The following is a 12,878-nucleotide window of genomic DNA, read 5'->3' as shown; positions in this document are numbered from 1 at the left end:
CGGGTTTAAACCGAAGATAGACACAAGAAGCTGGAGTAACTCAGCGGGACAGATTGCATCTCTGGATAGAAGGAATGGGTGATGTTTCGGGTCGAAGTCTGAAGAAGGGTCTCAACCCGAAACGTTGAGACCCTTTCCTTCTCTCCAGAGATGCTGCCTGTCCAGCTGAGTTACTCCAGCTTTTAGTGTCTGTCTATAGACCAGGAGAGCACAGGTACAGTTCCTGTGACCAGGTAAGTCCGTACAGACAGTGATGCCAGTCTAAACTAATCCCATCTGGCTGCACTTGATCCATATCCCTCTACTCCTTGCCTGTTCACACATCTGTCTAAAAGCCTTGCGAACATTACTATCATGTCTGTTTCTACCACCTCCTCTGGCAGCATGCTGGAATCCAACCGATAACACAGACACATTCCTGGAGTAAACAAACTCTATCTGTGTAAAAAAAAACGTCAGGGAAATCCTCATTAACCTTCCCCCCCTCGCCTTAAATCTATACCCTCTAGTACTTAACATTTCCACTCTGGGGGAAAATATCATCCACCTCTCTGTGCCTCTCATAATGTTGTAGACTTCTCTATCATCCTTTCCCAGTCAGTCATTTCCCTATTGGATCCATGACATTGATAATGTGTAGAGAGCAAGTAAGGATAAGCAATAAATGCTGGTACTGTTGGCTGCCCAACGATGTCCACATCCTGTGACATGAATGGAAAAAAATGAAATGAAAGGAATGAGAAAAAAAAGGAATGAATAAAAAACCATTGCTTTTTTTGACTAGGTTTTTTAGGAATCTGAGAGGTAAAGTTTTCACACAAAGTGCAGAGGGTGTATGGAACGAGCTGCCGGAGGTGGTAGTTGAGGCAGGTACTATCGCAACGTTTAAGAAACATTTAGACAGGTATATGGATCGGACAGGTTTAGAGGGATATGGGCAAAACGCAGGCAGATGGGACTAGCGTAGATGGTCGGTGTGGGCAAGTTGGGCTGAAGGGCCCGATTCCACGTTGTAAGATTCTATAACTCTATGACTCCATGAAGTGAACAAAACACAAGGAACCTTTCAAAGGGCTGTTTTATTCCAGAATGAAGTTGTCGAACAGGGTTTAATTCCCAGAGGAGTTACACATTTGAGGGCAGTTTATAGGCTGTGATTCAGATGTCCTTGCTTTGATTGTTTCAATTTCATCCAACCTAGTTTATTCAACTGAAGAATTTCACCAGCAGTTCGGAACATTTGACATAGTCCAGCTCCGCCAAGCTGAGTCTCGCCTCTCGTCCCACAATAACATCAACAGTCGACTCATGGCCTTAACCATGACTGTCTCACTTTCAGGACAGAGGAGTGCTTTGTTGTGAATGTGGCCAAAGCTGACCCTAAGGTGTCCAAAATCACACCAGAAGGAAAGTGGTGGACACCTTTGTAAATGTCACCCACTTTATCACTTAGCAAAGGGCTTGGAACATCCGGATGGAAATAGTCAAGACGCTTTTCAAACACTGCAAATTGAAATTAAGCGCAACCTCCACATATGTTTGTCATTCAGCATGACTATCAGCTCACGATTAGTTTTCAGTTTCTATTACATTTTGAACAGATGTCTGACTCGTAATACGCACCTCACAAAATCTGCAAAGAATCACAGTGTTGGAAAGTTTACTCCCTCCATCTTCTTCATCCTCTACGCTATTTCAGTATTTGACCTATGTGTCGGAGTGTGGAACCATTTTATAAACTCCCCCTTTTGCGCAGTTACAACCCTCGATCCTGGCATGTATTCTCTCGACAAGGATTCGTATTGGACTGTACCCCTGCGATAAACTTGCTTTGAGGAACTAGGAACTGTGGATGCTGGTTAATACACAAAAAGGACACAAAGTGCTGCAGTAACTCAGCAGGTCCGGCAGCACCTCTGGAGAACACGGATAGGTGATATTTCAAATTGGGACCCATTTCTCAAAACATCACCTATCCATGTTCTCCAGAGATGCTGCCTGACTTGTTGAGTTACTCCAGCACTGTGTACTTTTTGGCTTGAGTTCTGCATGGTTGGCGGTAAGCTGCAAGTAATATCTTGTTGTTTGAAGGGTCATCGCGATCTGCCTATGTCATCGACTTAGAGATGGAGGAAGAAAACAATCATTACCGTGAGGAGAGGATGAGCCTTGCGCGACTGGATAGGGAAAGGGACCACTTACTCCGGTAAGCGTTTTGTTGGATCACTACAGCATAAAATAAGCAGCTAGATCATTTTATAATTACCCATGCCCCAAGCTGGATCCAAATCAGAACTGGTTGTGATTTGAGGAACAGTTCATATGCTTGGACACTCTCAATTCCACTTTGTTTCATTCTTTGTTCAAGCATCTAATGTCAAGCATCTAATATGGCCAACTTCAAGTTTAAAAACAGAGAACATAGAACTGTCCGGCACAGGAACAGGCCCACAAAGTCTGTGCCCAACATGATGCCAAAGTAAACTAATCTCATCTGCCTATACGTGATCCAAACACCCCTCAATCCGTGCAAAGCCATGTGCCAATCTAAAAGCCTCTTACATGCCACTCTCAAGGATAATCATACTCAAAGTCCAGTCTCACTCCCTCTTCTCAACTGAATCATCTTATCAACAACTAGAGAGTAGTGTAACTGAGCTACTATCTACATCACTGGAGACGCTCAGACTATCTAATTGGACTTGAGTTTAGTTTCATTTAATTTTGAGATACATCGCAGAAACAGGCCCTTTGGCCCCTGAGACTGCGCCGCCCAGCGATCCCCGTTACACTGGACTTTATCTTCGCTAAACGTCATTCCCTTCATCTTAGTATCTGTACACTGCAGATGGCTCGATTGTACCATGTATTGTCAATTTGCTGACTGGTTAACACGCAACAAAGGCTTTTCACTGTACTTCGAGACATGTGACAATAAACTAAACTAAATTATCATTTTGCCCTGAAGGTAGACGTAAAATGCTGAAGTAACTTGGCGGGCCAGGCAGCATCTCTGGAGAGATTAGTGTCATTTTGCCTCCACGTCTGTAGCTTCTGTAGATGACGGGGATTAAGGCTCTGGTTATTGGTATTGCGTTTGGGTGCATCTGGATCGAGTGGGTATTGTCTGGACTTTTCGCCTTCTTCCTCCAGCTGAAACTGCTCAGTGCCGTCATCAACTTCTCCCCAAATGTCTGATGACACGTGCTGAGGCCTCATGATTGAGATGTTGACCAGTCCGTGTCTTGATATGCCCACTGTCCTCATCTTGATTATTGTCATGTCTGCCGAGGTAGAGTGAAGAGCTTTTGCGTTGCAGGCTCTCCAGTCAGCGGCAAGACTATATATGATTAAAATCAAGCCGTCCGCAGTGTACAGATACAGGAGAAAAGGGAATAATGTTTAGTGCAATATAAAGTCCAGTAAAGTCTAATTAAAGATAGCCCGAGGGTCTTTAATGAGGTAGATGGTAGGTCAGGACCGCTCTCTAGTTTGTGATAGGATGGTTCAGTTGCCAGATAACGGCTGGGAAGAAACTGTCTCTGAATGTGGAAGGTTATGTTTTCACATTGTTGTACCTGTTCCCCCGCAGTGTAGAGTTGCCTCAATGCCCATGAAGGGATGGGTATGTTGTCAAATGTCTCCCTGCACCACAGGGCAACTGTCAAGAGTCAAGTCAAGTCAAGAGTGTTTTATTGTCATTTGTCCCAGACTGGTAATCCCAGCAAGCTCTCCCTGTTTGCTACTTTGCAGCAGGATAGCATGAACTGTACTCGGTCTCTGCTAACACAGAACCTTGGTGACTTTCTGCATGCAATAGTGTACGACAGCCATGAGATGTTGCATCTCTCTCCAGATCCAGAATGGAAGGCAACAGCAACACAAGAGTTAGAAGTTACGATCACCACTGGTTTGCCATCTATTGACAATACAGCTGTAAAGTTCTGTTAATGCACCCATTGTGTTTGCAACAGGGAGCAAATTTCGCTGACATCTCCCCTTGCGTAATTGTTATTGCTGAGGTTTAGGTGAAGGAACTGCACATTAGGCAGATGTAACATTATGCTTTGAACCCTTCTTCTCCTCCCTCTTCTCCCTCTTCTTACAGCATGGCCACTTCTAGACGGGGACTGCCGATTCTTCCAGTTCAAACATTCCAAGGGTAATGTTTGCTATTGAACCCATCCTAATGTCTGCACGAATATTGCATTTGGCTGCTGCATACATTGTCAATGCACCCAAGAAGCCAGACTGGACTCTGGGGTGTTTTAACAATCAGTGTTACCAACACCAATTTTTCTGTTTATAAAGCAATAAAGTCATGCCGAGAAGTTATTCTTGGTTGATTTATGAGATTATGTCAAACTCATTATGTATTAGCCTTAGATTTTAGTCTTTAGGTTTACAGAGCGGAAACAGACCCTTCAGCCCACCAAGTCCGTGCTGACCAGCAATCACCCCAAACATTGACACTATCCTACACACTCAGGATAATTTTGCCAAAGCCAACTAACCTACAAAACTGTACATCTTTGGAGTGTGGGAGGAAACCGGAGCACCCGGAGGAAACCCACGCGGTCACAGAGAGAACGTACAAACTCCGTATAGACAGCACCCGTGGTCAGGATTGAACCCGGGTCTCTGGCGCTGTAAGGCAGCAATCCTACCGCTGCGCCACCGTGCTGCCCCAAAGTGATTGCCTATTCACTGTTCGAGCTTCCTCCTTAATCCACTGCAGCCCATGGGGAGAAGGTACAAAACTGTGACAAAGGTTTTGTGATTGTTAATAATGAATTCAAATCTTTTCTGTTGAATTCAGGGAAAACAAAGACCTTGTGGAGCTTGCACGACTCCGCCAATCCAATGGTTGTCCTGGTGAACTGAATCCGAACCTGATGGTCACAGGAGGGCCATCTCTGCAAGCAAATCAGCTGGCGACTGATCCCAGTGCTCATGCTCACCTTACACCTCCACATTGGCTGCCAAGGACGGGCAGTCCTTCCATGTGGATGGGTGGCCATTCATACGGTGAGTCTCACCATCTCTCATTCATTGTATCGCAGCGTACAAACGTATGGGTTCCAGGTTTTCACGGCATCACAGAGATGTCGCAGCACACTGCAAGATACTGTAGACACTAAAAGCTAGAGTAGCTCAGCGGGACAGGCAGCATCTCTGGAGAAAACGGAATGGGTGATGTTTCGGGTCGAGACCTTTCTTCAGACGTGCAGAAATGGGCGGCACAGTGGCGCAGGGGTAGTTGCTGCATCACAGCGCCACAGACCCGTGTTCGATCCTGACTACGGGTGCTGTCTGTAACGAGTATGTATATTCTCCCTGTGGGGTTTTTCCTGGATCTCCGGTTTCCTCTCGCATTCCACAGAAGCACAGGCTTGTAGGTTCATTGACATTGGTAAGTTGCAGACAAAACAAATCTCCTTAGTGTGTAGGATAGTGTTAATGTATGGGGTGGTCGCTGGTCAGCGCGGACTCGATGGGCTGAAGGGCCTGTTTCTACGTTCTACCTCCAATGTCCAAAGTTCATTCGTGATCTCATGTAGTTATTGTCCAATAAAGATTTCTTCAAAGATAGGCACAAAATGCTGGAGTAACTCAGCGAATCAGCCAACATCTCTGGAGAACATGGATTAGCGACGTTTCGGTTCAGAGCCCTTCTTCAAACTGATTGTGTTAGGGCGGGAAAGAAAGTTGGGGAAGAGCTGGGGCTGGACAGAGCATGGCCAGTAATAGGTCAACAAAGATGAGGGGGTTATTAGATAGGCAGATTGTTGGGCAAAGGCCAGAAATAAAGGGACAAGTGTGAGCCACAAGGATAAAGAGTTGCAAATTGGTAAAGTTGGGCATGTGAAATATTTATGTGTCCATTGTAAATGGTACAACTGAGTAGGAGGGGAAGGAGAAAAACCTTGTCCTAACATCGTAAAATGTAAAGATTTCTTCACATCGCTTTGGATTATTTTGCCAGTCATCTTTGTTCTGCACCCCCTGATTCCTGACTCCCATGGGAACGGGGACCATTACTCTGTTCTCACCGGTAGTAAATTAGCCGCTACATCCCATTTACTTTCTCTTTCCTTGGCCCTTAAGCAAAATAGCAAGATTCACATTTTACTACTTCTGACTTGTAACAAGAAATTGTATTGAAGAAACATCTGAAAGGAAGGAAAAATGGTCATAAATTGGTTTCAGAACTTCACTGCTCAAAAATATAAAGACGTCGCAGAGATGGTTCATACTCAGCGAGGATTGCCAAAATGGGAAATATTAATCTGCATTGTCGATGTTTGAATGTAATCCTATTTGGTTGGGATATACATCAGCTTAAGTCTGTCCTATAATTCCATCTATGTATTGACAGAAGAAGTTTACAAATTGAACGCACAATCCATTGTATTCTTCTCTAAACGTGGGGGTGTCTCGCTGCAGCTCGAAGGGAGAATCACCACACAAGTATGTTCCAGAGAGCAGAATATAAAATGCATGAAACGAGCCAGTCACAAGGGAACGGCTACAGTGGGCCAAAACGATATCAGACCTCTGATGCAGCTGCAGAGGAGATGAGCAACTTTTCAGGAGAATTCGAGTCAGGATGGAACGAATATAAAACTCAGCATTTTGAAAGTGAATGATGCATTATTCATCATTTAATCACAAAATGAAAGGCGTCCTTTGTCAAGCGAAAGTCTGGAGTTACATTTGAAATGCATAAATGTGAAGGAAACCAGGAAGTTTATTTGGTGCTGTCAGCTGTTAAGAGTCCTCGCAGGCCAATTTCCACAAGAAGGAACAGTTGAACAAGTGCCTGGGTTGCCTAGTGCCACTGGAAACGAGGTGCGAGGACAACTTGTGACTACAAATTTGCTATTTGCAGGCGGGCAACCGAGAATGCCAGAAACACATTCACGTTCCAAGTGAACTAGTCTCGAGAATTCTGAACCACGCTACTATAAAATCTGGAGGGGCACAACGCATTTACTCAAATCCAGAAGCTTGAAATAAGACAGGCCTAGGAAGCCTCAACGGATGTGCTGGGATGTTGCTGGGTCTTGCAGATGCCAAATATGCCAGGTACATGAGAGGAAGGTGGCAGCCTGAACCGTCTCGTGACATCAAAAAGGCATAGTGTTCTCCGTATAAGGTGTAGCTCTATGCTTTGACTCATAGGACTAAAATGGTGCCAAAACCAACCTTTCAAATCCACGCAGACTGTTAGGAATATTAAGTCACTTGGAACATCCATATTTTCGGGTCCCAGTCATATCCGCGCATGCATTTTTAATCCTTACTCTGCCGAAGACTTCACTAACAAAAAGCATCAACCATATACATTTCGTACCAAAATGTAACGGCTCAATTTTATCATACACAAACGGAAACTCAGGAGAAAGGAAAAGGAGAAAGGTTTGTCAAAATCAGTTACTGTCTTAACCCATCACCATCTATACTCATCAAAGTAATATCTCATTCCCAAAGGAAAAGCATAAAAGGTTGTTTTATTTGGTTGAGCTGTTCAATGAATTCCAGCTTGCCAAAATGGTTCCTTTCATATCCCACTCCATCTGCTGCCAAAGTAATCCAGTCATTAGAATCGGCAGAGTATCTGATTACTAGTCCTGCAGGATAATCCTTTTTGCCGGAGTGTACAATAGATAAGTAAAGCATTTGTGTTCATTACTGAGTTTGGAAATGCAGCAACTGGAAAGTCTAAACTCAGTCCAGCACAAAAGTTAGTTGTGTTTCATGTCTGAATAGTATCCTAACGAGATCATTAGACTATGTCTTGGATTTTGCCCCAGTGTAAAGAATCATACAGTATTATTGGACAGAAACAGGCCCAGCGACACATCCATTTTTCTCTGAATGGTGATTCTTCCTTCCAGCTCTGTCTCCATGTACTTAAGCACTCTCTCTTCTCAAGCAATTATATAATTTCCTTTTAAAATTTATGTTCTCTGCTTTGACAATGGAGACAGTGATTTAAAAAAAATGCCCTCCATGTAAAGATATTCCCCAGTGTTCTCAACCTTTCTTAAATCTCGTAATTTCCTCAGCTTCATCAATTAATAACTTTTCAGAATTCAATGCCATTAAAAGTCAAATTCAAGGAATAGCATGTCTTAAAATCCAAATATTTAGATCAGATCATAAATGATAGGAGCAGAAATAGGCCATTTGGCCCATTAAGTCTATTCCATCATTCAATCATGGCTGATCTATCTCTCCTTCCTAACCCCATTCTCCTGCCTTCTCCCCTTAACCTCTGACTCCCGTACTAATCAAGAATTTATCTATCTCTGCCTTAAATGTGGAGCTGAAGCCTAGATCAAATCAGCCATGATGTTACTGAATGGTGAATCAAGGATGTTCTACCCCTGTTCCTAGTTTGTTTTGTTTTTGGTACACAAGAAAATTAAATACTCTTACCTTTTGACATGCCTCCAATGACTCTTACCAATTTTGACAGATGCCCCGTAGAAAGAGTCTTATCATGGTGCATTACAACTCGGTGTGGCAACTGCTCTGCCCAAGACTACAGGAAATTGCAGAGTTGTGGATGCAGCCCAGTCCATCACACCCTCTCATCACCCTCTCCATCCTCTCATCATCTCCATCTACACTTCATGCTGTATCAGGAAAGTAGTCAACGTAATCAAGGATCACTCACACACAGGTCATTTTCTCTTATCCCCTCTCACATCAGGCAGAAGATACAAAATACAATACTAAAAACATGTGCGACCAAATTTGTGAACAGCTTATTTCCCGCTGTTTTCGGACTCTTGAACAAGGGCCCTCTAATAAACCAAGGGTATAGTTCCAATCTCCCAACCTACCTTAATGCGGCCCTTGCACTTTTTTTAACCTGCACTTTCTCTGTAGCTGTAACACCATATTCAGCATTCTGTTTATTTTTCTCTATGCACTGCCTGTCGTACCAGTGTATGATTTGATTGTACACACGTATGGTCTGGATAGCATGCAAAATAAAGTTTTTCGCTGTATATATAATCTCTGGTGGGAGTGGCTGCGCTGCCTTGCAGCTGCGGCTCGCCTGCAGTCCGTTTGTCTTTTCTGTTTTTTGTTTTCTTTTGTCCTGTTTTTACAGTTTATTTCGGTTTATTTAGTTGTGTATGTGTGGGGGGGTGGGTGTAATATGTTTTTTGACTCTTCCTTCGGGGGGGATGCGACCTTTCCTGCCGTATCCCCGTCTCCGTGTCCGTCTGCGCTGAGGCCTATCGCGGAGCTGGCGGCCTCCAACTGCGACTGACCTCGAGGCTGTGGAGGCTGTGGAGCAGAGCCAGGACTTACCAACGCGAGCCTGGCCGACTTCGGGGCTGTGGTTGCGGTGCGACACAACTTCCGACCCGACTTTGGAGGCTCGGCCGCGGGCCAGTGGGCCAGTGGACCAGTGGACGACATCGTCGGGAGCCCGAGTTCTGTTTTCCGGAGCTCCCGCAACTACAGCTGCGTCCGCTGGACTGGAGGACGGCAGCTTCGGCAGCTTCGACCGCCCCGGGCCGCGGAGTTTGAACCGGCCCGTTTGCGGAGCTCGGATTCAGCCTGCGGGACTTACCTACCATCACCCGGTGGGGTCACAACATCGGAGGCTTGGATTGCCTCAGCGCAGAGGGAGAGCAAGGAGGGAAGAGACAATGACTTTGGGACTTTAAACTGTGTTGAGTGTTTGTTATTTATTCTATGTTATGACTGCAGGCTAAACCATATTGTTTGTTTTGTTTTGTTTTTGTCTTTTGTTTTTACCTTGTTTGTGATGTGTTTACCTTGTGTGGGACTAAAGATGGAAATTAGCTACTGGCTACAATCTTGCGTATTACATGTAAATGTTTATTAATATGCACTGTCCCTAATAAAATCAATTTCAATTTCAATTTCAATATCGATACGCATTACAATAATAATCAATACCAATACATAAAAGAAATGTACTCCTGCAGATTTGTGGCATGATGTGGAAGTACAGAATCATGTTCTTCTGTGCGTATTTGTGCATTGTCTCCAATGGAGTTGTTTACTTGGTTTATAAATACAGCATGGAAAAAGGCCCTTCAGCCCATCGAGTCCACGCCAACCACACACTTCAAACTAAATCAAACTAAAGCCTATGAACATACAAACCTGCCCAACTTCTTGTTTTTTTTTGGTTTAGTTTAGTTTAGTTTATTGTCGCGTTTACTGAGAGTCAGCGCCCGCAGGAAACCCACGCGGGCACGTGGAGAACGTAGAAACTCCACATAGACAGCACCCGAGGACAGAATCGAACCTGGGTCTCTGGTGCTGTCAGGCAGCGGCTCTACCAACTGCGCCACTGTGCCACCACAGTAATCTCCTGCAGCAAGCCAGATGTAAATCACGTGACACTATCCATAAAAATTTAAATCATTACACAATATCAGCAAATATGTGCATTTTTAGGCCAACCAGCACTGCACGTCAACCTGCCGTGTTATTATAACTAAACCCAGAGATTTCCAGAAGATTTCAACAGGACAGTATGACCACATCCTTCCAATTATTATTGTTGGTAGTGAACTACTAAGTCCAAATTGTTATTTTGGGTTAACTACTAACCTGTCTTCAGGGTAATTATGTTCAAAGTATTTGGTTAAAATTAATATGCGGAAGTGTGGTTTCGCTTGTTTAAAAGCAGAGCCAGTTACAACTATGAGTAATCTTAATGGATAGGATTAGTTATTTTAATATATTTTGCTACATTTTAGTGAGAGAGTCAAAATAATCTCACAGAAACCGAGATTTAGAGTAGAATTATGTATGACCTACCCTGTAAATGGGACAAATCCTGTTAATTCTGCATGATTCTTTCTCTTTTATTCATATATTCTTATATGATTCTTTTCGTAATTGTGTTTCTTGGTTTCAGCAGCACTTGATTTAAAAAAAGAAATATTTCCCTCGTATTTTATTTGAGCATTGTTTTTTCAGTTTTCTTTGTAATATTATTCCTTTGCTATTTGTGGAAAAGTCCATTCCTGGTAAGGGAGTTATTCTGAAGATGGGTCTCGACCCGAAATGTCACCCATTCCTTTTCTCCAGAGTAGCTGTCTGACCCACTGAGTTACTCCATCTTTTTGTGTCTAGCTTCGGTTTAAGACAGCATCTGCAGTTCCTCCCTACACAAGGGATTTATTCACCATCCATTATAAATATTCGAGGGGAAAGGCTGGCTAGACTAAGTCAAGTTGGCAGATTCCCTTCCTTTAGCTGGGTTTTTACAACAATGTGACCAATCCCCCAACACTTTCACTGTTGCAACTTTTAAAAACTGAGTCATATTCTTTAACCATCACGGAAGAAACTAAACACACATTCTCTGCATGATGCACAGAGGCCGACTAGATTAGTATTCCCATATCCGCCACATTACCGTACCTTTGGCATTAAGACCATCCATCATCAACTCTCTCCTGCTTCCTGTAGGATGGCCAGACTGAGACCTGGAAACTACCCCAAGGTTTCTGGCAAGTCACATAATACTTACGAGAAAACTCTTCACGCAAAGCAAATAGTTTTGGTACTGTTGGAGAAGCTATGTTACTGAATTTATTTTGGATGAATCTCGATTTCCCACATACCTAGTTTTAGCACAGGAACATTAACAGGCATTTAGAAAACTTCCTTTAGATAGGAAATCTCCCAGGGCACTTTATAAAAGCCTAATCCACTCTAGTCTATGGCTGCACTATAAGAGGAGGGTCCAATAATGGCCATAAAAGCTGGAGATAAAGGGCTTCATTGTTGTCCACCCTTAATATTGCTCACTATGAGAGGAAATATGTTTTGTTTAGTTTATTTTAGAGATACAGCACTGAAACAGGCCCTTCGACCCACCCAGTCCGCACCAACCTGCGATCCCCGACATTAACACTTGCGACTATTTTTTTAAACACTTATATCAAGCCAATTAATTAAGCAAACCTGTACGTCTTTGGAGTGTGGGTGGAAACCGAAGATCTCAGAGAAAACCTCAGGTAGTCACGGGGAGAACGCACATACTCCGTACAGAGTGGTCGGGATCGAATCTGGGTCTCTGATGTTGTTGGCGCTGTTAGGCAGCAAATCTACTGCTGCGCCACCGGGCCACCTAGAAAAATGCTTCTAGTCCCTCTTCCTAGTTGTTTTTGTCTTGAGCTTTACATCCCTTCCCATATTTTTCAAATCAGGAAGCCTAATATGACATGGAGGAAGAACATTCTGAAACTTGGTAGCATTAGCTGATGACATTGAAGTGTGGACAGCAAAGTAACGCCATCTTGTAAGGAACGAAGCATGCTCACTTTCCTGTGGTAAACTGTAATATCTATCATTCATCCCCATTGCAATTCCATCCAGCCGTCTGTTTCTGTCGGTCGACTGCAAAACCCTGTTCTCATTTGCTTACAGTCAAGGCGAACATCATTAGAACTCAGCAATGGATTTTTGCACCACTTTCTATCAGTGATGAAATGGTGAATGTGGCAGCTGAAAGAGTAGTGTGCAGAAGGAGCAGCCTTTGATGGATCAAACATCCTTTTCTCTTTTTTTTTTGCTTCTTTTTGTGCTCATGCTGTGAATCGTTTTTTTCAGCTATGAGCTTAGGAGGAACAACGGCCACGGCAGTGACTGATGGCCAAAGACGAAGTGATTGTACTACTGCCAGGGCACGGGTGAAGGATTGTTCTGCTCGCTTTGTGCAGTCACACTCTAAACACATTCAGAACTGCAAAAGCAAGATTTCAGTGCAAACAAGGATCAAAACAGTTCCTTTCATGTAACTGTGCATATCAATATTTACGTTAATGTCCTTTCAGTCAGTCTGCAATTACAAATGTTTTTTTTTC

The 12,878-nt window shown here is 43.6% G+C and overlaps 1 protein-coding gene across 8 annotated transcripts in view; it reads left to right on the top strand.

Moving 5' to 3' along the window:
- bahcc1 (BAH domain and coiled-coil containing 1) overlaps window positions 1-12,878 on the top strand; it is a 275,446-nt gene that overhangs the window by 139,660 nt on the left and 122,908 nt on the right. For 7 of the 8 annotated variants that reach the window (XM_033044370.1, XM_033044369.1, XM_033044373.1 and 4 more), the window contains 3 exons: window positions 2,092-2,206; window positions 4,109-4,162; window positions 4,820-5,028. In XM_033044370.1, coding sequence (XP_032900261.1) covers window positions 2,092-2,206; window positions 4,109-4,162; window positions 4,820-5,028 — 378 coding nt within the window. The remainder of the gene's footprint in view (window positions 1-2,091; window positions 2,207-4,108; window positions 4,163-4,819; window positions 5,029-12,878) is intronic. The other variant, XM_033044374.1, reaches the window with a different exon arrangement.

Source organism: Amblyraja radiata, chromosome 26 (genome assembly GCF_010909765.2).
Source record: "Amblyraja radiata isolate CabotCenter1 chromosome 26, sAmbRad1.1.pri, whole genome shotgun sequence".
Classification (NCBI taxonomy): Eukaryota; Metazoa; Chordata; class Chondrichthyes; order Rajiformes; family Rajidae; genus Amblyraja; species Amblyraja radiata.
Note: the sequence above shows the minus strand (reverse complement) of the source record. Positions and strands in the feature narration are given on the sequence as shown.